This window comes from Momordica charantia, assembly GCF_013281855.1.
Source record: "Momordica charantia cultivar OHB3-1 chromosome 10 unlocalized genomic scaffold, Mcharantia_2.0 BLBB01000010.1, whole genome shotgun sequence".
Lineage (NCBI taxonomy): Eukaryota > Viridiplantae > Streptophyta > Magnoliopsida > Cucurbitales > Cucurbitaceae > Momordica > Momordica charantia.
The window spans coordinates 16,601,131-16,628,132 of record NW_028275158.1 but is presented as its reverse complement, the minus strand read 5'-3'; the positions used below and the strand labels follow the sequence as shown (position 1 = coordinate 16,628,132).

The 27,002-nt window shown below is 31.5% G+C and overlaps 2 protein-coding genes across 7 annotated transcripts; one reads left to right on the top strand and one right to left on the bottom strand.

The window, feature by feature from the left end:
* Positions 1-4,228: 4,228 nt before the first annotated feature.
* LOC111013877 (weak chloroplast movement under blue light protein (DUF827)) lies at positions 4,229-7,673 on the top strand. Of its 6 annotated transcripts, none has more exons than XM_022288415.2 (3): positions 4,229-4,619; positions 5,368-5,584; positions 5,720-7,673. In XM_022288415.2, exons 2-3 carry the CDS (start codon positions 5,405-5,407, stop codon positions 7,502-7,504), a joined length of 1,965 nt encoding a protein of 654 aa, XP_022144107.1. In that variant the 5' UTR covers positions 4,229-4,619; positions 5,368-5,404; the 3' UTR covers positions 7,505-7,673. The 6 variants fall into 6 exon arrangements, with proteins under 6 accessions (XP_022144107.1, XP_022144105.1, XP_022144104.1 ...); XM_022288413.2 differs by having other exon boundaries at positions 4,229-4,656; XM_022288412.2 differs by having other exon boundaries at positions 4,229-4,682.
* Positions 7,674-7,867: 194 nt separating this feature from the next.
* LOC111013878 (phosphatidylinositol/phosphatidylcholine transfer protein SFH2) lies at positions 7,868-13,569 on the bottom strand. The gene is made up of 11 exons (XM_022288416.2): positions 13,081-13,569; positions 12,953-12,981; positions 11,936-12,019; positions 11,774-11,827; positions 10,720-10,797; positions 10,486-10,539; positions 10,114-10,173; positions 9,930-10,025; positions 9,530-9,631; positions 9,311-9,391; positions 7,868-8,413 (listed from the first exon to the last, which is right to left on the bottom strand). Exons 1-11 carry the CDS (start codon positions 13,133-13,135, stop codon positions 8,108-8,110), a joined length of 999 nt encoding a protein of 332 aa, XP_022144108.1. The 5' UTR covers positions 13,136-13,569; the 3' UTR covers positions 7,868-8,107.
* Between the last annotated feature and the right edge of the window lie 13,433 nt (positions 13,570-27,002).

The window sequence follows — 27,002 nt, the reverse complement described above, 5'->3', positions numbered from 1 at the left end:
AATGGTCTCTGATTTTTTTTAACGGTTAATTAACTAATATTACAACGACGTGGCAAATTGCAATTAAATTGTTTATTGTAGTTGCTGATGTGACAAATTATATTAATTAAATGATATATGTTCGGTATGAATGGCGGACGACGATGACAAAGACGTGGTGGTCGCCGGAAAAGGGTAAAAGAAAGATAGAGGAAAAGATGAGGAGAGAACGGGTAAAACACTATCACCTACACATATATTATTTAATTAATATAATTTGTCACATCAGCAACTACAATAAACAATTTAATTGCAATTTATCACGTCATTTTAATATTAGTTAATTAACAGTAAAAAAAAGACCATTTAAAACTATTTCTCAAATTTCAAAGACCAAAAATGTTCAAAGTTCAGAAACCAAAAAGACACCTATCTCAAACTTCAGGGAACAAAAATGTATTTTGCCCTTTTTTTTATTTTGAATTTCTCCCCTTTGTTTTTTTTTTTTTTAAATTTGGAAGTTGCAGCCACACCCACTTCCCCCACTTCTTTTTTCTTTTATTTCTTTTATAATTTTGAATTTAGAAGTTGTAGCCTTGCGACTTCCCACGTCTTTTATTTTATTTTATTTTAAAAAACCAGAATTTAAGAAAAAGACTATCATCTTATTTTTCTCCATATTTCGAAAATAGATCATGAATTACCTACAACATGACACGACATATTCTTGCAATAATTTAAAACAAAATAATTATAAAACAAATAAAACTCTAATTATACATATCCCAAATTTTGTTTTTCTTAATTTAATAATTTTTTATCGATTTAGTTTATATTAAATTTAAATGTTATTTTATAGAACATACGAAGATGAAACACTAGGAGCTAAATGACATTTTAATCATCGAATTGGTTTTAATATAATTTTAAACTTTTAGACTTCAAATGACATTTTAATCAAAATTTAAAATAAAATAACAAAAAGATAAAAAATTTAATCACATCTTAATTAAATTTCGCAATATTAATAAAATAACAATATATAAATAAAATAAAATAAAATAAAATAAAAAAAATGTGGAAGTCGAGTAAATTGTACACGACTTCCAAAAATAAAAAAAAATAAAAAGATGAAAGTCTAGTACAATATACGCGACTTCCGCCTAGTCACCTGCCATATCTGCACGAAAATCGCAGGACATTGTACGCGATTTTTTACTTTTATTTTGACCTAACCTATTTTTGTCAATAGTTTTTGAAAACCTAACTTACATTTGAATTTATTTATTTAAATTACATTTATTTTGTAGTTATTTTTAAAGTAACATTATTTTTGTAATTTATTTTTAAAACTAGATTATTTTAAAACGTTGTCCTTATATTTTCGGGTTAAAAATACATTTATTTTTCTTAATTTTTTAGGAAGAGAAAAATTATTATATTGGAAATTATAAATTTTATATAGTCTATAAGAAATTTTAATGAACTCATAATTTTTTTAATATTTCATCTTGAGATAAATATTTCTGATACTTACCTCAAATATTATATAATTTTATTAAAAAAAATAATTAAGTTAATATATTTAAATTATTGTTACTAAAAATATGAGAAAATATTTTAACAAAAATGCTAATTTTTTTTATATAAAATTTGATTATTTGAGTTACCAAATTAAAATTAAAACATGCAAAAAAATTTTAAATAAAAAAACACAATAATACAAATTATAAAAAATATCAATAAATAAACAAACACAACACTATAGCAATTATATAATAAAAAAAAACAATAGTAACCAAAAAAAAAGTACCAATACACACACTTTTTTTTACAACCTCTTGGTTGGAGATATATGTCAATTATGGTTGATGTATGCTCGCTTTAGCATCAATACTCACATTCTTGAAGATAGATTTATCTTGTTAGACAAAAATAATCATTTAATTTTATTAAAGTAAAATTATAACTACACAAACTTAGGAATTACAATATAGTTTTAATATATAAATTTTGTGCGGACTTGAACTTAACATGTATGTCTTGACTCTTAAGTTTTTTTAAAGCAAAAAATGATCAGATGTCCTCGGAAAGTAAAGATAAAGTATGGGTAAAAATTTATAGAAGAAAATGCCTATTTATATTAGTAGATGATGGAAAGTTACAAATATTTTAGAATTATAAAACTTTTAAAATTCTATTATCAAATTATTATCAGTGAAAATAATAAAGCTGTTTATAAATTAAATATAACAACCATTTACCTACTTTAACTTTTTAAAGTCCTAAAAAAAATAAACTTTTTAAATTTCATGTAATTGTTAGAGTTGATATATACTATTTATACTTTATTAATTAATCTAGAATAAAATACCTATCTATATGAGTAGAGGATGGAAATCTACAAAACTCTTCAAATTCTATTATTAGTTATTATTAATGAAATAATTAAGTTTTTCATGAATTAAACAACTTTTTACCTCTTCTAATTTTTTAGGTTACATGTTATCCTAGAAAATAAATTTTTTAGATTCCATGCCATTGTTATATGGTTGATATTTATTATTTAAAATTTATTAATTAATTTACTATTTACCATTACTTTTCTATGACATGTTTTATAAATTTATAAATAAAAAAAGATTATAATAGTTTAAACATATTTTTCCAATATCTAATAAACATGTTAAATTTCTTATAAAATTGGAAGCTATGAGAGATTTGAGTTACCAAATTAAAAATAAAATATGCACAAAAATTTTAAATGAAATAACATAATAATGCTAATTATAATAAATATTGACAAATATAAAATAATAAAAATAATAATTTAGCAATTATAAAATAACAGAAACAGAAAAAATAGTAACAAAAAAAGTTAAAAACTAAATCAATACACACATCCTTCGAGATAGATAGGTTTTATTAGACAAACGTTGTTATGTAACTTCATAAAAAGTAAAATTATAACCCTACAAACTTACAAATCAAGATACAGCTTCGATATATAAATTTTCGTTACAACTTGAACGTATCATGTATGTCTTGAATTGCTTTCAAGATTAGAGAGATTTTGAAAGCAAGAAAATGAGGGAGGACCAAAAAAAAAGAAAAAAAAAATATAGCTTCAACATTTGTGAAAAATGAAGGTATTTGATGAAAAGGTTACAAATCTTTTACAATTCTACCACTTTTGAAATTTTATTATTTATTGTTATCATAAATTAAATAACACACTTTTCCATATTCCAACTGTTTGAATTTATTTAATTGTTATGGTTAATAATTAAGTATATATTTATTATTGAATTAATTAATTTACAATTAATTTTCTATAGCATGTTTTGTAAATTTATAAATGAAAGGAAGGGTATAACAGTAAAAAAAATTTAGATAGAGAAATGGACAAACATGGATACCCAAAGTTTAGAATAACAAGTAAGAAATAAACAAATAAAAGATAAAGATAAAACAAAAGGATATATAAAATTTCTCTCTCTTAGTTGCACAAACATAACAAATTGTTAACGGTAAAACCAAACAACAAGCACAACCATATCTTGTAGGAGATAAATTTTCCAAAAAAAAAAGTTGTTGATGACTTCAATTTACCTCTCCATACCCAAAATAGACAAGTTTATTTCGAGTGTCAATCAATTAAGCGGATCTACACGATTGAGAGGGTAGAACAAGAGGTAGTTCAGTTCGGTTAGTACATCTGTTTTAACTAGTACGTAGAGTTATATTAAAACCTTATCATCTTAATATAGTAAAGTCGGAATCCCAATAAACTACTAGCAATCTCACCATCAAATTGACTCTTAATTTAAATATTAAAGGGCAAAATTGGAAAACAAAAACAATGTGATAACCCCATGTCCTAAAAGAAAAGGAATGGTTTGTCCCATGTCATGGTTGGTGTGACAAAAGAAAACAACTATAATTTACAAAGAGAGGGCTCCATCTTTTCCCCTACACAAATAAAAACAAACACTTTGAGCCTTCCCACCTTTTTCATATAACAATATCTTGGAATTAAAGTATCATTCTTTACAGCAAAAGGGGAATTCAATACAATACAAAATGATTGAAGATAAAAACCAGAAGTCTCTCAATTTTCAAGTGAGTGAGGCTCCATTGGGGCCAGGATCGTGTGGGAGCGAGTCCACCCCATGATCTGTGAGCTGTTACTCTGTAGTGTAAATCTTGTAATTTGTAAAGGGTTTGATGATCAAATGATGTGGGTCATGATTGTCCATAATTAGGTGAAAAGGGTGAAACTTTTTGGAACAAGATCAGAGCGACGCGAAGATCACGCGCCAGCATGGTGGAGGTTTGTAGAGGATTTTGCCTCTCCTTCCCCCATGCGTGTCCGGTAGAAAAATTTGTCTGAAACTGCGCTTTGGCTTTGAAAACTCTTTCGAAATCTCCATCGCTCTCTCAAACAGACCCTGCTTCTCACGTATCGCTTTGTTTCGGGAATACCCTTTTGCGATACGATCGAAATCCCTTGTTTTCGATTCCTGGAAAATTTCTCTTGGGGGGTTTTTTCCTCCATCTTTTGATTGTTTTTCCTTGTGGGCTTTGGATTTTGGGAGGGGTATGACTTTGAAGGAGCTTCTTCGTGGATATGGCGGAAGGTGTGGATTGTTGGCTGCCTAGTTTTGTGATGATGAAGTGACTCTTCTTCTCTTGGCTCTTTGGTGTGGGACTTTGATCGTTTCTAGGGTTTGACGTTTTTCTTGGCTTTGGTTTGTGTTTCTGGCTTAGTTATTTTGATGTTTGTTTCGTGTCCTTCTTTTGACTTCTTACCTGTTTTTATGGGTTTTCTTCGTGTTTGCATGATTGTTCAGTATTTTTTTAGTCGTTTGATGCTTGGGATAGTTGATCTTGATCTTTTTGATTCGATATTGTCTTGAAATTTTCTGAAAATTTTTGTGGATCATTGACCAAAGTGCAACGCAATTTTATGTAGCTCAGTTACTGCTCTGTGAAATCTGGATTTTAGTTTTATGGTCCTATGAACTTGCTTTTTGTAAGTTTTTCCTGCTTCATCGAAATCGAAATGAATAATAGCTTTTGTGCAGAGTGTTGTGGGATATCGCCTCTTTAGCTATTTTGTGGAATATCTAGCTGAGAGAAATAGGAAATAGGAGTTAAATGAAATCTTAAGGGGAGAGAAGAGGTCTTGGGGGAGGTTTGATCTGCAGCTAGGTTCAATAACTCCCACTCGAGTCGGTGTCGAAAGAGTTTTGTAGTAATCCTTGTTTCTTATTCTTAATTGTTGGAGCCATTGTTTTGCCTTGGTTCAATGGATTGGATGTTCTGTAGCTGTAATTTGTTCATGTATTATAAGTTCATTCACCTGATGTTCATTTGTTCGAACAGGTAGAATCAGCATAAATACTAAGAAACCGAAAGTAGCATGGGTGTGAAGGACCGTCAAATTGCGACTCACTCGCCTAATGCCAAAGTAGAAGTAGGAGAGATCGACACTAGCGCACCGTTCCAGTCTGTTAAAGACGCTGTCAACTTGTTTGGTGAAGGTGCTTTCTCGGGAGAACGACTGATTGTGAGGAAGGGGAAACAAACTCATTCGGCCGAGGTGGTTTTTTTCTCCGTGAATTTTTAAGTTGTTATCCATTTACTAGCTATTAGTTTGAGGTTTTATTTTCTTTTGAAAAAGTAAAGTAAAAAAGTTGTACTGTGTTGGTGATGTTTTGATTCTTGTTGGCTTCAGAGAGTGTTTGCAAAGGATTCTCAACTCCATTTGGCAGAAAAAGAACTGAACAAATTGAAGGATCAACTAAAGAATGCTGAAAATACCAAAGCTGAAGCGCTTGTGGAGCTTGAAAATACAAAAAGAACTGTTGATGACCTGAAGAGAAAGCTGCAATTGCTGAGGGAATCGAAAGAATTGTCCATCAAGGACTCAGAAGTTGCCAAGGCTCGAGCAAAGCAGATCGAGAAGGCAAATGGAAACAATCATTCTGGAAATGATTGTGTTTGGAAACAAGACGTGGAAACTACTCGGGATCAGTACATGGTAGTGGTTGGGGAACTAGATGCTGCTAAGCAAGAATTGAGAAAAATCCGTCAAGATTCTGATGCGTCTTTGGAAGCAAAAGTAGCTGCACTGGAACAGGTGACGGAGGCTGAGGAATCAGTCAAAGCGCACAAGGTGAAGGCAAATGAGCTTTCTAAGGAAATTTTGGCTGCACAGGAATCCATTGAAAAGCTCAAGCTTGCATCCCTGCAAGCACAGAAAGAGCAAGAAAAGATATTCGTGGAGAAAGACATCCAGAGACAGTCTTATAAAGCGGCTCTTGAAGAGTCGGCAAAAAAACTGTTTTCTCTACAGAAGGAAATTGACCCTGATCTCACCAGGAATCTCGAATTGCAGTTGAGCGAGACAATGAATGAAATCGGGGAACTGCAGAAACAAATGGAAGATAAAAAGGCGTTAGATTTAGACTCGGTGAAGAGTGTCACCACAGAGCTTGATGGCGCTAAAGGGTCCCTTCAAAAGGTAGCTGAAGAGGAAAGATCCCTCCATAGCCTGGTTGAAGCTCTGAAGTTAGAACTGGAGAATGTGAGGAAAGAACATTCTGAACTGAAGGAGAGAGAAGCAGAAGCAGAATCTATTGCTGGGAATTTGCACGTCAAGCTCCGGAAGAGCAAGTCTGAACTCGAAGCATACCTTGCAGAAGAATCTAAAGCAAGAGGAGCTTGTGAAGACATGCTCTCAACTCTTAGCCAGCTGTCGTCAGAAACTGAGAATGCTAGACGAGGAGCAGAAGAGATGAAAAAGAAATCAGAAGATATGAGAAAGGAAGCAGAGGCCACAAGAATAGCATTGGCAGATGCTGAGAAGCAGCTGAGAGTTGCACTGGAGGAAGCTGAAGAAGCAAAAGCAGCTGAAGCTAGGGCCCTTGATCAGATTAAGGAACTGTCTGAGAGAACTAATGCTGCTCGAGCATCGACTTCTGAGTCGGGTTCTAACATCACCCTCTCTAGAGAAGAGTTTGAGTCATTAAGCCGGAAAGTTGAGGAGTCTAACACGTTAGCAGAAATGAAAATGGCTGCTGCAGTGGCTCAGGTTGAAGCTGTGAAGGCTAGTGAAAATGAAATTCTAAAAAAACTAGAAGCATCCCAGAAGGAAATTGAAGATATGAAGACCGCAACTGAGGAAGCTTTAAAGAGAGCCGAGATGGCAGAAGCAGCTAAGAAGGCTGTGGAAGGAGAACTCAGAAGGTGGCGTGAGCGAGAGCAGAAGAAAGCTGCAGAAGCTGTATCAAGAATTTTGGCCGAAACAGAGTTGTCTTCTGAATCATCTCCAAGCAACTATAGGATCCAAAAGCAGAGCTCGACCGCAAAAGTAGTCGAGTCAAGAAAATTGGAGAAAGAAAAAACCTTCTCAAAGAAGAAGACACTTTTACCAAACCTTAGCGGCATATTTGTTAGGAAAAAGAACCAGGTTGAGGGTGGGTCTCCCTCCTACCTGCCTGGTGAGAAGTCTGTGTGACATTTTCTTTTGCTTCACTTTCACGTTACTTCAAGTATTCTGTGTGTATATCTGTTGCCTGTAAATTTGTGTTCAGGTAACCAGAAATGACATTTATAAGCAACATCTTGATGGGTGGTTTTGTATATGGGATGGTTTGTTAGATTATGATTGAAGCATATTGTGTCGAGATTTTCGAGCTGCTATTGGAGATTTGAAGGTCGATTAGATCACTGAACTTAAAAGGCAAGCTAATAATCCTCTTGGTTTGTTATAGTAAATTTTGATTTAAATGAAAATGGTTCCTGCTTAGGAATGAAATGTTATTGGAAATTCTTGGTTAGGATCTCCATTTCATGAATCTTCTAGTCTGAGAAATCAAAATACGAGAAACGAACCATTTCATTTTAAACGGCGTTTCGAACAAGATGAGCTTCAGCACAGAAGAGAAGCCATTGCATACAAAAATTGCTTTGTCCTGGAAACCATGTGGCAGATAGTGTAAATAAACCTTCAATTACATATGAAATTTGAAGGCCAAGCTCATCCTGTGTAGTAATAGTATAGTAGGCTTGTAGTTTACTAGACATGATTAGTATTCTTCATTCATCATTCTCCATTGACTTAAAGGCCATTCATGGAATAGCTGAGTGTATTGTGATTTTCCAACTTATGGAACTCTGATTCTATTGTTTTCGCAATTTCAACGTCTCTTGGATCAGGTTCGGGGAAATCCACATGAAATGATCCATGTTTGACTGGTACAATGGGCTCCCTAACTGCACTTTGCTGTTGAGTGTACCTGTAGAGCTGTTGATGGAATGCACTGTCGAAGGAGAAGCAGTTTTCTGTATTTCCATTCTCAGAATGCCGAGATGATCCCGATCTTTCTTTTCGACAAAAATGTGGCAGTGCTGCATAATCCATTACCTGCAGATGGGTTCCAAACATCAAAAACAAGAAATTAAACGTCGAGGAAGAAATTAATGCACTGAATGTTGGTACATTGTTCTTAAATTCTCAAATTCTATTACGGAAACAAGGAACAAGAAACGAGAAACAAGCTATGGGTTAAATCCAATCATAGAGATCTACTACAATAAGTTGGAGAGCTCAAGTTAATCACCACTAGAATCACAACTTTACAGTGGTGAATCAAAAGTGGAAAAACTGACAACCAATCGAATTGGCTGGTTATAATTAGTATCAGTTGATTTTGTTCTATAAAACTTGATCAAACTTTTTTGATCAGTGTTGGTCAGACGGTTTAGTTTCTAAGGGAATCACAGTATTAGCATCTATCATGAAGTAAGAAAAACAATGATAACCCTATTTAGATTATGAGATTTTCAAGATTTCCGTGGAAAGAAGGATATAGCGAGCAGTAGTACCAGCTGTCAATGTCACCTTAATGGAGAACAACTTTCTCTGAGAAATGGTTTTACCTCCTGTCCTTTTCATAACTGATAGAGGTACCTATAAAAGATTAAATCTAGTCTAATCCACCATCTTAACTCAATTCGTGATTTAACATGGTATCAGAGTAAGAAGTCTTGTATTCGAATCCCTGTAATGTCATTTCCATTTAATTGATTACCACTTTGTTAAGCCTTGTGCAAATTTTCAAGTCCATAAACGAGGAACGAGAGTGTTAAGGTACCAGTAAAAGATTAAATTTACCCTAACCCATCTACTTAAACTTTTGAGTTGATTTTAACCATAATTAAGGCCAAGGGTGATTTTTTCTTCTCCAAAAGGAGAGGCAAACTTCACGTCCGAGTGGTAATCAAACTGGGGGAAAAGCAACAATAGTGAAAGCAAGCTTGCCTTTAGTAGTTCATCTCGCCCACAGTTCTGTAGCACTTGGACTTTTCTCCTTGTCCTCTCTTGCAAAAGAGGTTTTACGACCTGTCATCAACCGCACAACAAATCATATTCATATTCCCTTAAGATGACTTACTGCCCCCAGGAATTTTTTTCTCTCTCTCCCATATAGTAAGCATATTGAGAAGACTTCCTCCAATATGAATTAATATCGGCACAAACCTTCCAGCAAGCGGAAAATACATATGGGACATTAACGATGTAGTAGGTATTCGTCTTCTCGGGATAGTTTAGGTCATCAATGGTAGATATGACGGTCAGAAGCTGCATTAGCCAATAACAGAGAGAAACAGAATATGCATTAACAATACCAATCGTGTATGTAAGGAAGCTTCAACTGCATATGCTTCCAAAAAGAGGGAGAAGAACCGCCAGAAGGAGAAAAAATATCAAAGAGAAAACAAGCAACTATGTTGTAGATTTCCCATCAGTAGAAAAAGAGAAATTCATTCTGTCAACTGAAATTTGACTAATTTAGGCTTTTTCTAAACTTGAGAACATTTGATTCCAACAGTAGGGCTGAAGGTAAGGAAATGTTGTGACGTATAAAAGCATTAAGTACCTTTATTTGATTTAATGCTGAAAGCCGTAAACCAGTCATATCCAAAACCTTGAGACAGGTGCTTATAGGTCGTCCATGCTTCTTTGTCGCAGCAGGCTACAACGAACCGAGCATGTCATTATGACAAATAACATTGCGGACCGTTATACATTAGAAGAATGATTAAATGGTCGTAAATACTTACCAAGACAACGCGGTCCCTATATTCATTGATTTGGATGTGTGACTGCACATAAGAATGAACCTATAACAAAAGAACCCAAGTAAATACTTTTCAAAATTCAGTAAAACTAATTGATTTTTGTATCTTGTCCTCGTAGGAGATGTGATATGACATCAATTGACCTTATCCATGATATCACGACAAAGGATATGAATATATATGTACGGTGTAATGAATTTTGTCAGAGACCTAGCTAATGTGCACACAAGTACAAAAAGTTTCAAAGCGACAATGTGATGAATTTCATCTGTGCATATATGGTTGATCATGTCCCAAAACTAGTTCTAAAATACTCTAAGCTTACAAAAATGATAGAGAGAAGCAAATTCTTACAGATGCCTTGTCAAATGTGCTCTGACCAACACCAACAGCTATGACAGGAAGACCCTGGAAAAAATGTAAGAGGAAAAGAGGAGAAAATGAATGAGTAACAAGGTTGCAGTTATCTTGGGGAAGAAAAGTTGATCTAATTTTTGGCAGCAAAATATAATCTAGGTTGCTAGTTGGGTAACCGGAAAATGTGTTAAAGATCAAATACTGAAGGACAACTAGATTCTATTTATGTACCTCTTTTGAGTATCCAGACAATCCTACCAGCTGAGAATCTCGTACTGCTCTGTATAGTTCAGGGGGAGTGATCGGTTTCTGTTATAACACAAGATATAAATTAACAGCTAATAGAAGTATGTTAAGCGAAAATGAACCTCAGACTTCAACACATAATAATGATGAGACATATCGTATACCACCTCTGCTTGCTATAAGGCTTGAGTTAGATATTATAAATAGTCCAAGATTTACAGAGAGATTCTCATTAAAAAATGATTTACAGAGAGATATAACTGTACTAAAAGCTTATGGCATCAAAATAATCAAAAGATCAACTAAGATTTTAATTCTTGCATCGCAATTGTAGGAATGGGAAGGATTGACTATTATTCCCAATATTATTTTTGACATGTTAGCATCATTGAAAAGTTTGAATTTTCTGCTAGGGACTTTTTATTTCTTGATGTTTCGCATCATAGAGATTCTAATATTGTAGCCCATTTTCTTGCTCTGGGGAGATTTTGGGTAGGGACAAACATTATGTTTGGACCTCTCCTCTGCCTTCTTCATTTGTTTCTCTTTCGATTTGTACTGACCATTGCCAAGGAGACTTGGCCCTTTTAGTTCTTTAATATGGTTTTCTCGTGGGAAAAGAAGTTCGCTTATCATTGCCGTTTGAAGTTATAGTTGCATATTTTCAAGAAATGGCTGTCTCCACATTTATATGTTTCAATATCTTTTACTGATGAAAAACAAAAATGTATAACAGGAAAATAAACACACAACACCAAGGGGAATTAAGGACAAATCAGTCCCTTTAGATTCTTTTTGTGTGAATACAAAGCATACAGCTTTTTGGTGGGCCACAATCCACAAGAACGCTTTTGGAAACTACAGTCTTTTTTTGATTTCACAGGATTGGAAGAATGCAATTGTATAGTTCTCTTTGGGGAGGGTTATCTCTACCCTCCGCCTTTAGGTTGTTCTCGCCTTTTTGGGCTCTTTTAAAAAAAAATATATAACTCATTTATTTAACAATAATAGAAGGAAGGAGGAAAAAAAAATAACTCACTGCCAATATGTTGTCAATCTCATTTTGTATCCTCCAATGAAGACAATCCATTAACTGAAGATTCAGAAGCAAAACAAACCGAAAGTGAGCAAGACAGAGACATAAAATGCTAAGTGGATTTAATCAAAACTTAGAACTGCTAAGCTAACTGACTTATCTAACCATTTTATGGGCTTTGGCAACATTCCAGTCCCTCGCCTTCAGAAAGCGTTCCAAAGTTTCAGCTGGATGACCTTGATGCATATTCTGGAGATAATAAGACAGTCAATTTTTTTAGTTATTCAATTAAAAAACAATTTTTATTCAATAGTAACAACAAAATGCAAATCAATTCACATGTGAGGAAGTTTACAATCTCTCCACATACATTTTGGGATCAATAACTGAACAAGTTTCTTTTTCATTATTATTGGTAAACCTCAAGTTCAACTTCTTTCCAGAGAGTAGCTTCCATTTCTTTTACACCCAGAAATCTCTCGACCCTTCAACTTTTACCAATTCAAACTTCCAACCAGTCCTACAACAATTTCCAAAATGTAACTTGATTGTCTACCAGTCAATTCATCCTACAAAACCTGGAGAAATTAAGTTGTATTTTTATTTTTATTTTAACTTCATTACTTCAGCCGGAAATCAACAAATCTTCATTCATCAAGTCGGTTCATAACAGAGCTCCAGGCTCCACCCATAATAAAATAAACAACAATTTGATCTTCACATGGACTCATGAAACTCGATCTGAGATGGGAAGTTTCTCCGTAAGAGCAAATAACTGAGCATCCCAGATCAAATGAATCGTGATCTAATTTAAAAAAATAAAATAAAAAAACATACGATTTCGCTGAACTAGTTTAATTTATTCTAGCTTCAACTGCAAGGCAGCCCCAACTTGTACCAAGAACGAATGTCATTCGTGTTAGTAAAATATTATGAAATCTCAGTCCCGCAACCAAAAGACAAATCCGAAAATGATCATAGACGCAGATCTAAGGCCCACAGAGATTTACGATTTAACAATTCGAGCTCCAATCGAGCAATAAACCTTATACTGTAATTTGCTTTTCCGGTTCATCAAGTTTCGAGATCGAAAAGCTCCAATGTCACAATATATTCAGCATTCTTTGGATCATCCAACCGTAAAACAGATCAAGCAGATAAAGATCAAATCAAAGAACTAACCTCAAACGAGTTCTTCAGTGACCCATCGACTGTTTGGCATCAGAATGGAAATTAAAGAAAGAAAATGTGAGGAAAATTAGATGAGAAAACAAGATCAAAGTGGAACCTAGAGAGTTTGGAGAGATCACCTTCCTCCATTAGCAGTTTAAACTGCTTGATAGCCTCGTGATTGGCAATACCCATTTGCTCCTCCCGCTTCCAATCTTCCAGAATGGGCAGAAAATGGGAAGAAATCTCAAGAATATAAAACAAAACCAAGTTGAGAAATCAAAAACTGGGTGAGTTTCAAATTCAAATATGATCCCGTGTCTCCCTTGGAGCAAAATTTAGTGATATTTAAGAGTTCAGTGGAATCCAAAATCAAAAATGTAGAGGGAGGGAGAATCGGAGATGGAGGATCGGAGCGGGAGCAACATTTTTCTTATGATTTATGAAGAAGAGTGAGAGTGAGAGGGAAATCACTTGAAAATCTACACTCTGGTTTCTGTTTTAAGATTAAAATTGAAATTTGAAGCGAAGCCTTCGAAAATTCTAAATTAAAGAGCAAAATCCGCTGTGAATGAATGCTGATTGTTGGAAATGAAAACGGAAAGGTGTTGAAAATAATAATTAAAAAACAAAAGGTAAATTTTTTAGGTTAGAATTTAGATTTGATGGGTTTATATATATATATATAAATACAACCGATGGAGTGGGAATTCGAACTCTAGTTAAAAGAAATCTAATTTATCCAAGCTAAACTCAGGTTGACATTTTAAAGATAAATTACTTATTTCATCAACGTCCTAAACTTTTTATTCTCATTTTTAATGAAAATCCAAAAAAAAAAATCTATTACATTCATTTAGAAAAAAACATAAAGAATTTGAAAAATATTTGATAAAGAACACCTTTGGTGGCAATAATTTCATTTCATTCATGTTGAGATTGGTGGAGCCAAATTGACGAGTCGGGAAAAAGTAAGAATGAAGAAAGGAGGAAGTGAGGCGCTGCAAACTCGGAAGACCGAGGAGACAACACCACGAATATGGTGCGTGTGGTACTTTTCCATCCATAGTGCCATGATGTTATGGACAACACCATGATGATGTGCCGATGATAAAAATTCGCAGTTTTACGTGTTTTAGGTTTTCAAGTGACAGAAAACACATTGGGCAACCGATTTTGAGAGATAATTTGTGGTAATTCAAAGGCAATGGCTTGAGGTATTGACAGGAGAGTAATACAGATCAAGATCGACACTCCTGTACCTAAACCTAAGTATAGTGTGTTACAATACTTAGAAGCTAGATGACTTTTGTTAGAATGTGAATATTAGAGGGAGATATCTGTGAGTGTTTGTACCAATCTCATATTAGTGGAACCTGCATCTAAGCGAAAGACTCAACATAGCTATTGTTGGGATGAACCAAATTTAAAATTCTTTGTGTCGTTATTGTTTTTCCTTTCAATCTCTTATTATGTGTGATTGGCTTTGGTTTGCTCGATATAACTGTGGAAGAGGAAATTAAGATTCTTGAATATTATAATTGTGGATATAATTGTTAAATTTTAGTTTTTGGTTTTTGGTTTTCTGTTTTTAAAAAACAAAACCATATTTGATAACCATTTTTTGTTTTTTTTTTGTTTTTAAAAAACAAAAAATCAAAACATGTTTGGTAACAACTTTTAGTTGTTTCTTTTAAAAAAGTTAGAAAATTGAAAATATATATTAGAGAGAGAAAATTTTATGTTGATGACAATGGTGTTGGTGCGAGTAGATGCTCTTCCTCATTCTCGTGCTCGTGAAAATTTTTAGTCCCCGTCTCCACCTCGTTCTTGGGTCCGAGAGATGTTCTCGAGAAAAATTATCAATTTTATAATTATTTTTAGAATTTAAGTATAAAAAAGTGTAATAAATATATATTAATTATTAAAAAATGGAATCAGGGATGAGGACGGGGTCGGAACATGCATTATTATTTTTAGAATTTAAGTATAAAAAAGTGTAATAAATATATATTAATTATTCAAAAAATGGAATCAGGGATGGGACAGGGTCGCGACATGTATTTCCTATTTTTGGAACCCAACCCTTCGAAAATTTTTGTATTCCTCCTAATGTAGAGACAAAATACAAGTTTAGAGAGATGCAAATAAATTTTTGAAAGATAAATTTCAGAGAGATAAATAACAATATTTAGGAAAAAAATAGTGAAAAAAATTTAAAGACAAAAAGAGAAAATTTTTAGAGGAAAAAAAATAAAGTCGAGAGGAAAAGATATGTTTATGAAAAAAAATTATAAAGAAAGAGAAATATTACAGTGGAAACAAATTTAGAGATAAAAACAAGATTCAAAATATAATTTTTAGAGAAAATAAATAAATACAAAGATAAATAAAAGTTACAGCGAAATAAAATTGAATGAAAAAATAAAATATAATTTTTAGAGGAAAAATAAATTACGAAGAGAAATAAAAGTCATCAAAGATAAAATTTTAGAGAGAAAAAAAGTTAGAAAAACATTAAATTTTTAGAGGGAGAAATGAAACTGGTCTGTTAGGAAAAAAAACAAAAATACAGAAAAAAAATTTAGAAAGAGACAAATAACAATAAATATTCAAAATATGAAAATTATAAAAGAGAGAAAAATAAAGTTTGTAGAGAGAAATTTAGAAATAAAAAAAGTTTTAGAGTGAAAAATAATTTTTTTTAGAGATAAATATGAGAAAGAAAAAAAATTGAATATTAGAAGAAAAAATCAGATTTTGAAACTGTTTTTGAAAACTACTTTTTTTGTTTTTGAAATTTACCTATAATTTCGAAATGGTTTTTGAAAAATAAAAAACAGATAATTGAATTGGTTATCAACTATTTTTTAAAAACTAAGAACAAAAAACAAAAAACGAAATGATTATCAAACGACCCTATTCTTGTGTTTGTTTGACAAAAATATCAGATATTCTATTATTTTCAAATGCTTGAGTATCTTAAGATGTCCAGATGACAATAAGCGTCTAAACAATTTTGGGTGCTGTTGATGCGGAAATTTGGCCTTCTGATATTCCGCCAAATTCGTACCAATATTCTCGAAAAAAAAGTTCAACAAGACCTGCAAAATAGAATAACACTAAAGATCGGTGTGACCCTGCTCCGATGCTTAAGTCAGAACTGGAGAAGTCGAGTATGGAGAGTAAGATATTTTAGCAGAGGAAAGAGTAGATATTTGTAGCGGATTTGTAGCATACCTTTAGATTCGGTTTATAGTAAATCTGGTATAAAACATACATAATGGTCCGTTTTCTTATAAATATTCTTGCAAAAATAAACATCATTATCTAAAGATTTCAAATTTCAAATATGTAATATTATAAACCAAATATATATGCATTTTCGTTATGGTCCGTTTATATATATATATATTTTAAAGGAATGATCCCATAATTGAATTGTATACAAACTATAGAAGCAAAAAAAATTTGGTTACTTATTTATTTTTTCTATTGAGTATAATAAATGGGAATGGGGTATTTGAATTTATTGACCTCTCGGAGAAATTTTCTAATTACAGAGTTAAATTTATTATTCTAGTTTTTTTGTTTTTATGTTTTCAATTCTTAAATATGGTAATAAAAAAATATTTGATCATTTTTTTACTTGAAAACTGCACAATAATTATATAAAAATTAAATATAATATATCATTTTGTATATTTACTTTTTAAAAATTATTTTTAAGTAAAATTTTAATTGTTCAATTTAAAATTTCAGAGAAAGAAAAAAAAATACATAACATATATTTTTAATTACTTCTTGTAATAATAATAATAAAAAGAACGTTTAAAACAAATAAAATTACAAATATTTTCTATTTTTCTCTCTAAACAAATTGGCACCGAAATATCTGAAACGAGAAAAAAAAAAATAAGAAAAGAGAATCAAGAATTGACAATGTTGTTGGGATTGGTGGAGTAAAAACGACGTCGGAACGAGCTAGAAATGAGTTGTTTCAAGCGGGGACGTGTTGGGATCGAAGTAGGGATGAAAAACAGAGAAGCGGGGCGCTGCAGGCCAATCTGGCCAAAAGTGTAGCCCTGTGACGCTGTCATGGTGGATGTGTGGCCGCATTTTTGCGTCTGTAGCATTATGGCGTCGGGGACAGTTCCATGGCGCTGTTTCGAGTTTATGAATACTGCAGCTTCGTTTTAGGGTTTTTTGCCAGTCGAATTTGGAGCCGATTTTAAGTCGTTTTTCAGAGGGTTTCGTGGCAGTTTCAAGGCAGAGACTTGGGCATTGGCAGAGGCATTAGGGCTAATCAAGATCAACATATTCGGGGTAATTAGATATTGATTCTTCTGAGTTTTCATTCCTGTTCCTAAGTCTTAATTGTGCTAAATACTTTAGAAGTTAGGAGGCTTTTGTTGGGACCTCTACGGATATTTTTGAAGGGTGTTATTGTATCAAATTCTTAACTAGTATAATTTGCTGTGTCGTTTACTTTTACTTTACAATTTTCTTCCTATTGCATATTGTGATTGTGTTTGGATATTTTTTGTGGGAGGAGAAATTATACTGAATCGTTAATTTCCCAACAAATGTTACAAAACTGACGACCCTCACTTATAGAGTCTAAAATTAGTTTTATTATTATTATTTAAAAAAAACATATCTTTAAACTTAATTTCTAAGCATATCTTTTATTCTTTCACCAAAATCTTGGAAAGTTTATTCAAATTACTCCTACGTTGATTTGATAATGCAATTGGGAATCCAACAAAGAATGACCTCACACATTAATGGAGGTGAATCCAATAATATTCCTACCTCCATATACATGTTGAATATGCTTTTATTTTGTTATTATTAAATTCAAGCACTTTTTTTTTTCTTAACAAAGAATCCTTAAGAAAATAATACTAATCTTGTATATTCAAATCTTGATGCTCATTGGAAGGGCAAATTAGAGAAAAAAGTTTTCTTGCTAGACAAATACACTTATCTACACAAATTCGAAGAAAAAAAACAAAAACAATTGTTTTAGAAACAGGAAAAATAACCAAAACATTTTTTTTAATGGATTCTTGGTTTTTGTTTATACGAAGAATGTAAAACAGTTTTGAAAATAATTTCCAAACTACCATTTACATATAGTTTTGAAAAAAGAAAAAGGTTTTCAAATCCTACCCAAGTTTTGAAAACTTAAAAAAAAAAAAAGAAAAAGAAGTTTTTGTTTAAATAATATTTTTGTGCTCAACGACTTTTGGCTTTAGTTCATTTTTTTTATGTACTTTCAGAATGTTTATTTTAGTCCATGTAATTTTAAAAAGTTACCAATTTGGTTCCTTCATTTTCATCTTTTATTTCATTTCTTTCGACAACAATTTTTTGCATGACATTACTCATAAAATGTCTTGAAAGTACCCATAAATTTGTACTAAGAGGTTTCTATTGTATTAAAATTTATATTAAAATTTTGCAATTAGGAACCAAATTAAAAACCGTCCTTTAAAAAAAAACACATGAACCAAAACAAACTTTTGAAAATATAAGGACTAAAATGAACCAGAGTTGATAGAGAGGAACCAAAATAGATGTTTTGGAAGTCTTTTTTTCTTTTAAATTTGTTCGGATTTGATGCCGTGTCGCTTACGCTAGTGGACTCGTAAAACCGATGATGCTTTGAAAGTCTAAAATGAACCAAAGCCGAAAGTAGAGGGGTCAAAATAGTATTTAAAACAGAAGATTTTATTTTATTTTATTTACCTAAGAATTCAAAGGTGTTTAATAAAGTTAAAAACGAATAATTAAAGCTCAGGTAAAAGTTGATTTCAGACGTTGAATTTTTTAAAACAGAAAACCAAGCTCAAAATCTTTAATGTCAAAAATAGAAAGAAAAAAAAAACAAAAACGATTATTCACATAGAATTATATTGGCATGACAATTATTGAAAGCCATGTGAACGATTTTTGCATGGTTTACAATCTAATCCCCATATGCAAACACAGATTAGATTTCACATGCCATGTTACATCTTTACAAAATTTCCCCTTAATTTGCATATATATGCTGAAATCCGACTCGTCACGTGTCAAAATCTATTGTTGCAGGTTAGCTTGTCCCACGATCCTTGGACACGTGGACCAGTTGGATTTCCGCATCAATAAATATATATGACCTTTTAGACTAATTTATGTGTGTTTAGTCTGATTTCATAGGATAATCATCTAATCCTACATCATTTAGATCCCGTTTGATAACATTATTTGGTCTATAATTTAAAAAAAAAAAGTCAATAACAAAATAGTTATTTACATATTAAAATCCTAAGTGGACACTATAAGATTTGATACCTTTAAAATACATATAATTTCCAAGTAATATTCTATTTTCAATTATAAGGACATGGCAAGCACTTAACTATTCTTGTAGAATAGATGCTGAATTTTGATACTCCCTAGCCATCTAAAAAATTGGATGAAGAAACCAATTCAATGTTCCAAAGAACCCACTTGCAATCATGAAGAACCTATTTGGAGCATTGAATTGTTCTTTCCTTCTTAAATATATAATTTTGGCTAATCATTTTTAAATTTTATCCTTAATCTTTAAAATATTGAATTTAGTTGAAATTTTGTTTTATATTCATTCATATGGTTTATAGGAAAATCTCCTCAGAATTCTTATGATCAAGACATAAAAGAGGAAGTGCATTTTGTTGGAATAAGTAGTTATTATCAAAATTTTTAAATCTTTCTTAATTATTCTTACATGATCTCAAGATCTGTCTCATTCGGATATGATATCGGTTGATTCATGTGTCTCTCCTCTCTATTTGAGTGTCACATGTCCATCAACTTCTGCTTGGTTCGTCCCTCAACTATATTGTGTCATCTTTGCGCAGGAGTCATGCTAATAACTTATGTATCATTATAATTTTATCGAATCGTGAACTTGGGGCGTTACATAGTTAGTATAGTTTCATTTTTTTATAGGTTGATTTTCTATAGCAGTAAGTCATTTGGAGTTGATTAAATGATTCTAGGTTAGATCATTAAGAGTGGGTTGGTTTTCAATTTTTTGAGTGGACATATTTACTAAATTAAATTATAAAGTATATATTCTCAATAATGTCAATATAAAATAAAATATTTTTATGCCACACTATCACTCCCTTAATAAATATAAAGTTATGTTTGGGAATAATTTTGACACGACTAGAATACTTTATCTAATGTTAAAATCACTTCCATTATAAAATAGACATGTTTCACAATTATTCTGAAATGATTTTGGAAAAATTCAACATCACTTCAAGTAATTCTTGGTCAATTACTTGGGGTGATTCTCGAGGTGATTTTGGTAAAAAAAAAAAAAAATGTTGTAAAACTAGTTATGATTTCAAATTAATTAAAAAAAGTCCTTCTATTTTACTTTATTTTCCCCTTAAAATTTTGAGAAAATTTATTTTGTTCATTTATAAATTTTTTTGTCTCTCTAAATTTTTTTATCTTTAATTCTGTTTGTTGTCTAATTTTTTTTAATCTCTCCCTAAATTTTGAGTCTCCATATCTTTCTAAATTTATTTCTCTACAAAATTCTTGTCACTCAATCTCTAAAATTTCTCAATGATTGAGATGGATTATTTTTTAAAAAAAATTATTGAGATTGATTATTTAGTTATATATATATCATGTTTTTTTCATCATAACTACTTAAAATATATTATTAATTTAGTGATTCTAAGATCATTTTTGAAAGCAAACATTAATCCTTGAAGATGACACTCTTAATCATATGATAATCATTTGAAAAGTGAAAATAATTATATAAAAATTACTTTTCATTCCGTCTCTTGTGTTAAAATTACTTATTTTGAAACCATTCCCAAACCCGCCCTAGAACAGTTTGTAATAACAAAAAAATTAGATCGGAAAACAAAAACAAAACATGAGAGAAAAAAAGTTGAAACTTTTCCAAAGGATGAAATTGAATAATAGCACAAACATTAAGAACAAAATAATATATTTAGGCAAAAAAAGATGCTTCAAGAAGGGTGTGGTTTTTGATGTGTATGGAAGTGGGTTCTCCATTGTTTGTATCTGAGTGTGGGGCTCAGCCTCATGTGATCCTTTTTAAAAAGATTCTGATGTGAGAAGCATTTCCATTAAACCACCAAAATTCACACTTTTTTATTTTTTATTTTTTTCTTTTTCCTCATCAAGTTTGTAAAGGATCAAATGTCATATTGACTTTAGTATCATTGATGTCATCATTTCCCTAAAGTCCAAAGTTGTTGCAATTTGTCAATGGGTATTTAGAGATAGGGAAATTTGAATGGTCCTTTTCAAGACCCATCAACAATTCCACGTCTCTAAGTCTTTTTCAATTATGTTTTGTAAATTAATTATGGGTAAGGAAAGCTTTCATAATTCTATAACTTATCGCACGCTTGTATGTTAATTAATGTTGGGACCTGGTTCATATTGAATTCGGCTAATTTTGAGAAGATTAGACTCTTTTCACTTGGACGAACTAAGTGGGGCGAGCTATGCAAAATAAGACATGCACAGAAGAATCACACACTCCGAAGCTCAAGTAGGTTCGAGTTGAGTAAGTCAGTCCCAAACAAAATAGCATACGTGATTATGAAGAGTGAGAGTCTTTTATAGGCGGATGCAGAGGGACCATTCTATTACAGCCTTTCCAAAAACCGATTACACGGTTGTAGATGGTTATTTCTTGATTGAGACCATCTTAGTCTTTCTGAGCTATAAAGGTCGGCCCCTAGGCATAGATCGGGTTGCGTACTTAAGTAGTATGAATCAGGTGAACTAGATCTTTTGGCATATTTTTATTGTTTCACGAGCAAGCCTCTTATTAGATTCTTAGCTAAAATGTCAAATATGAGTGGTTCACTTTCTTCACTCCGAATCATATGAACACTCTCTAAGGAATCATACAAATGTAAATGCCATTCTGCAAGAAAGTAGAGAGAGGAATGGATACTCCATTATTTCAAAAATCCAACCTCTTTTAAAAAAAATTATTGGTCAGTAACTAAAAACATTTTAACTCACATCACCAATCTTTGTAGGTCTTTTCATGGAATAATCTACTAACCTCTTGTAGCGAACATCGGAATCCAGGAAAACAAAAGTAGCGATCAGAGAATAATCACGAACGGAGAATTTCCACATATTTACGGCCTAAATCCTTTGATAACGATGCATAGAGAACACTATATGTGTTTTCTTTTTTCTTTTTGCAGGTCTCCCTCAATCCTTCTCTCTTTGGATTCTCTGTTAACGTAATCTTAAGCAGAGAGAGACACCTGTTGAGAGATATTTGGAAGGGGAGCAATTACTAAAACTGCTCCCTTAATTTAAATTCAAACTTATTAATATCTTTTAAAAAAGAATTGAGTAGGCTCAAAATCTTCATACTTAATAGCAGTAAAATGTAATATTTGAAAAGTAAAAAACATTGAAATTATCTGTACATTATTTTTACTCCACGTACTTGACTAAAAAGCACTTTAAAAAAACTTTTAAGAATGGACAATCAAACATCACAATGCTTTATTATCAAGCATTTTTTTACTAAAATACTTAAATTAAAAGTATATGGTTGATTTGCGAATTTGGTCTCTGACCTAATTTGTACCAATCTTCTTTAGTAAAAGAATTTGATTGAACTTGCAAAAGAGAAAAAATACACACCAATTTAGTACTAGCTAAATTGAGAGAATCATTGACCTTTGAGGTGCCTTTGGGTTTTTCGACTGGACTGTCGGGTGTCGGCCCTTGGGCTGATTGGCTTAAAGTGGGCTCTGTGGCTCTAGGCCGATCAGCCAGGCCATGGCCCTGAGTCGACCGTCCGATCCATAAGCTTAGTAGACCATGGGCTGGTTGACAGGCTTATCAACCGTAGGTTTTGGTCCTTGGGTCAGACTTGCCTATGGGCCTTAGCCTTTGGGACACCACCCATGACTGGGTGGCACTACAAAAAAATTTGACTTTTGCGGATTCAAGCGTTCATTGCTATAATAAAACAAGAAAATGTCGGCAGAACATTCTCTCAACAAAATTTTTTTGTGGGCAATTTTGTTGCAATAGGACGACTAAGGAGAAAGATAATCGGAGGAAAAAAGTTTGTTAGTATTGGTCTCTATCTAATAGTTTTATCATTCGTTTGCAGAGCTAACACATATGGCGATGAAATAAAAAGCATCACAATATGTAAACCTGTGCCGACTATTATGTTTTCCTTGGCATAGATTCTTAATGCCAATGATATTATTTCGTCCAGAAAAGTAAAGTTTTTTAAAAAATAAAACATATTTAAATTTCGATTAAAACCTATCCATTCTTTGAAATCTAAAAGCAATGGTACATCAATACATCTAAAGTAAACATAAAATTGAATATTTATATTAAACAAAAAATTGTTTTTACAACTTTTTAGTTCAGACAACATATAAAAATAAAATAAAATAAAAAATACATCTAATCAATTGTGAAGGCGGTGAGGCGGTAGACACCGTATTTGGTTCGGCTTATTTTTATTTTTAACTTTAATTTATATTATTGTATTTTACTTTATTGAGTTTTATTTTAATTAAAGAATAACATAGGTTTAGTTTATTATTAATTTTAATATAAAGTTTAAATTAACTAAAATTAAAATTAAAATGTTAGATTTATTTAAATGTTTAATTTTATTAATAAGAAATAAATATAACAGAGCAGTGGTCAAGTTGGAAGAGAATGATTATTTCCTGTATTTACTAAAACGAGTTCTCTGGTACATATATACAGTGCTTAACTAAAGCAGTTAACAAACTGATTACCCACTCTAGTAAGTTAACTCAAGTAATAATGAATAACAGTAATACAATTGATTTACAATAGTCAAACTAATATCAGCAATAATAAAAAAAGGTTTTGTTTAGATTTTGTTTTATTATTAAAATAAAAAATAGATAAATAAAAATGATTTGTTTTTAAGTAAATAATTTTATTTTAAAAAGATTTTGTTCTAATTAAATAAAGATTTTATTTTAATAAAACGTTTGATTTTTAACAATTTTTTCCTCTTTGATTTTTTACTCGTCAAAGGTCATCTTGTCCTTCCTTTCCTTCTTCACTAACCATCTCATTGTTACTGTTATTTTTATTGTGTATTTAAAGGGCACACAACACATAGAGGGAGGACAATGCAGACAGTTAGAAATTCACACCCTCACCTTTTCTTCTTCTCTCCCTCTATAAAACTCGTCTTTTTCCTCCATAACCACCACTCCATCTCTTTTCCTTTCTTATCCCACCACCACATTTTCTCTTTCATACCCACGACCTCCGACGTCACAAGCGAATGGCAGGACCTCCAATCACGAACTCCAACTTCTTCCAAGCTTGCTGCACTACGGTAACCTCCTTCCCGATGGTGTGCTTTAAGTGAGTAAAAAAATACGTTGGAAAGAACTTTTTTACAATAAAAAACATTTTTTTTAAAGATAAAAGAAATTTTAAATAAGTTTTTGAAAAGAAAATAAGGATTTTGATATTTTAAAATTTGTTTTAAAATAAAAAGGTTTTTTTTTCTAATAAAGAAAGTTTTTTTTTGAAATAAATATAAATTTAGTTTTGTTTAAATAAAAGATTTTAATTTAATATCTTGGTTAAAATACCTTAAACAAATGAGTTTTATAAAATAAATCTTGTTTTAAAAAAAATTTGGATTCTTTCAAATTTCAATTGAGAGTTTAAAAGTTAGTTTTTATTTAAAATTTTTAACAAGGTTTACTTTTTTTTGGTCAACTTTGTTTTATCTTTTAATTAAAAAGAGTCTTCCTCTGTAGGATTTTAGAAAAAAAGGGATAAAAGCAGAGTCTTTCTATGATAAAATCTCATTTTTTGAATTTTCTTTTAATGGTTTATGGTGGTTATGATTTTGAAAAGAATCTTAACAAAAAAAAATCAGTTTTTTTTAACAAATAAATTTTGTTTAAAGTAAATTTGACTTTATTTTTAAATAAAAAATTTTTCTTTTAAATAATCTCGTTAATTTCAAAATAAATAAAAAAGTTATTTATTTTTTTGTTTTAATTTAACAAAATTCGTATGTTTTTTTTAGTTTAAAAAAATAAATTAAAACTTTTCTTTTTGTAAAAGAATACAATGTTTACATCTTAGGTGTTGGTATAGTGGTAAGATGTTAGGTATTTAATATATATGACTCAAGTTCAAGTCTTTACATGTATCGTTTTATCCTAAATAATTATAAAAAAAATTTCGTTATTTTTTTTGGATCAAATAACATAATAGGATAATTTTTGACAAAATGTGGTATCGTTTTCGAACGGGTGTCGTAAGGTGCTAACACATTTCCTATCAGTCAACTCTCGAACTAACAATCTGTTTTTGCTGACCTTGTCTTTATTTTTAGGTGACCAATCACACCTCATAGATGATTGGTGACGACTCCAAACTCGAAAGAGATCCTTCAGGGGATGACGTCGGCCGCTCCGCGTCACGATGACGTTGCGACAAAGCCTCTATCTCAATCTACATCAAATCTTCGTCATTTTTCAAGTATACTTAAAAAACCAAACAAACAATACGAAATGTTTAATAATAGAATAAAAAAAAAAAAACAAAAACAAAAATTCGTAAAAGTCATTCCAAAGTAGCTATAAAGTTTCCTAAATGTTCGAAGTAATTATTGCTTCCCAATTTTCACATGGGCTTGCTCCTGATAAAATTAATAAAGTTAAAAAATAATAAGTGAGCATAAAATTCACTTATTAAATCTTTTCCTGATAAAATTTTTTCATCAGCAATTTTGTCACAACAAAATAAAAATTGGTATAAGTATTTGGCTGGCGGTGTCGTTAGTTTGTGGAGCTGGATATATGACAACAAAATTAAAAGCGTCACCATATTTAGACCTATATCGACAAAATTTGTTTTCAGTCGACATAGATTCTTTATGTCGACAATATTATCTCGTTATTATAGAATTTAATATTTATATTAAACAAAAAATTGTTTTTACAACTTTTTGGTTTAGACAACATAAATAACAAATAAAAAATACATCTAATCAATTTTGAAGGCACAATTTCTATCTCCATCAAACAAAATAAATAATACAAAAATGTTTAATAATAGAACAAAAATAAAAATAAAAATACGTAACATTCCAAAGTAACTATAAAGTTGCCTAAATGTTCCTTCAAATGTACTAAAAATGCCCAAAATGCCATAATGACAATCGAACAACCTATAATGTGAAGTGTCATTTCGACTCTCAAATCCTACCTGTAGAAAGCAGCTAAGTTCAATATAAAGTACATAACCGCTCCTTCGCACTAGAAACTCACCTAAGAACGTGTCTAAGTTGCCTAAAAGTATCTAAGTGCCTAAGTGACTAATGATGCATATAAAGCATACAATAATGTTCCTATTGCAATACAAACTATTCTAAAAACATGCCTAAAGGGGGCATAAAAGTGTCGTTCTAAGTGTTATCTTAACTCTCAAACCAACCTAGAAAGTATATAAGGTGACCGAAATGATCGAAACCTACCCACAACCCACCCCTTTAACTCAAACTAGCTATAAGTGTTATCTTAACTCTCAAACCAACCTAGAAAGTATATAAGGTGACCGAAATGATCGAAACCTACCCACAACCCACCCCTTTAACTCAAACTAGCTAAAACGGTGCATATAAGTGGTCAAAATGAATGAAACCTAGCTACAAACATAACCCACCTACTTTAACTCAAACTAGCTAAAATGGTACCTAAGACCTTGTTTGGTAACGTTCCCATTTCTTGTTTCCTGTTTCTCGTTTCTCATTTCTTGTTTCTTGTTTTCAATTTTTTTAGAACTAGAAACATCAATGTGTTTGATAATCATTTCTGTTTCTTATTTCTTGAAAAAAAGAAACAGAAACAGAATTATGTTTGATAACCTTCTTGTTCTGGTTCTTATTTTTAGTTTTTTTTTATGCTCTTATTTTTAGTTGAAATAGAATTTAGTAGATTTAACGAATAAAAAGATA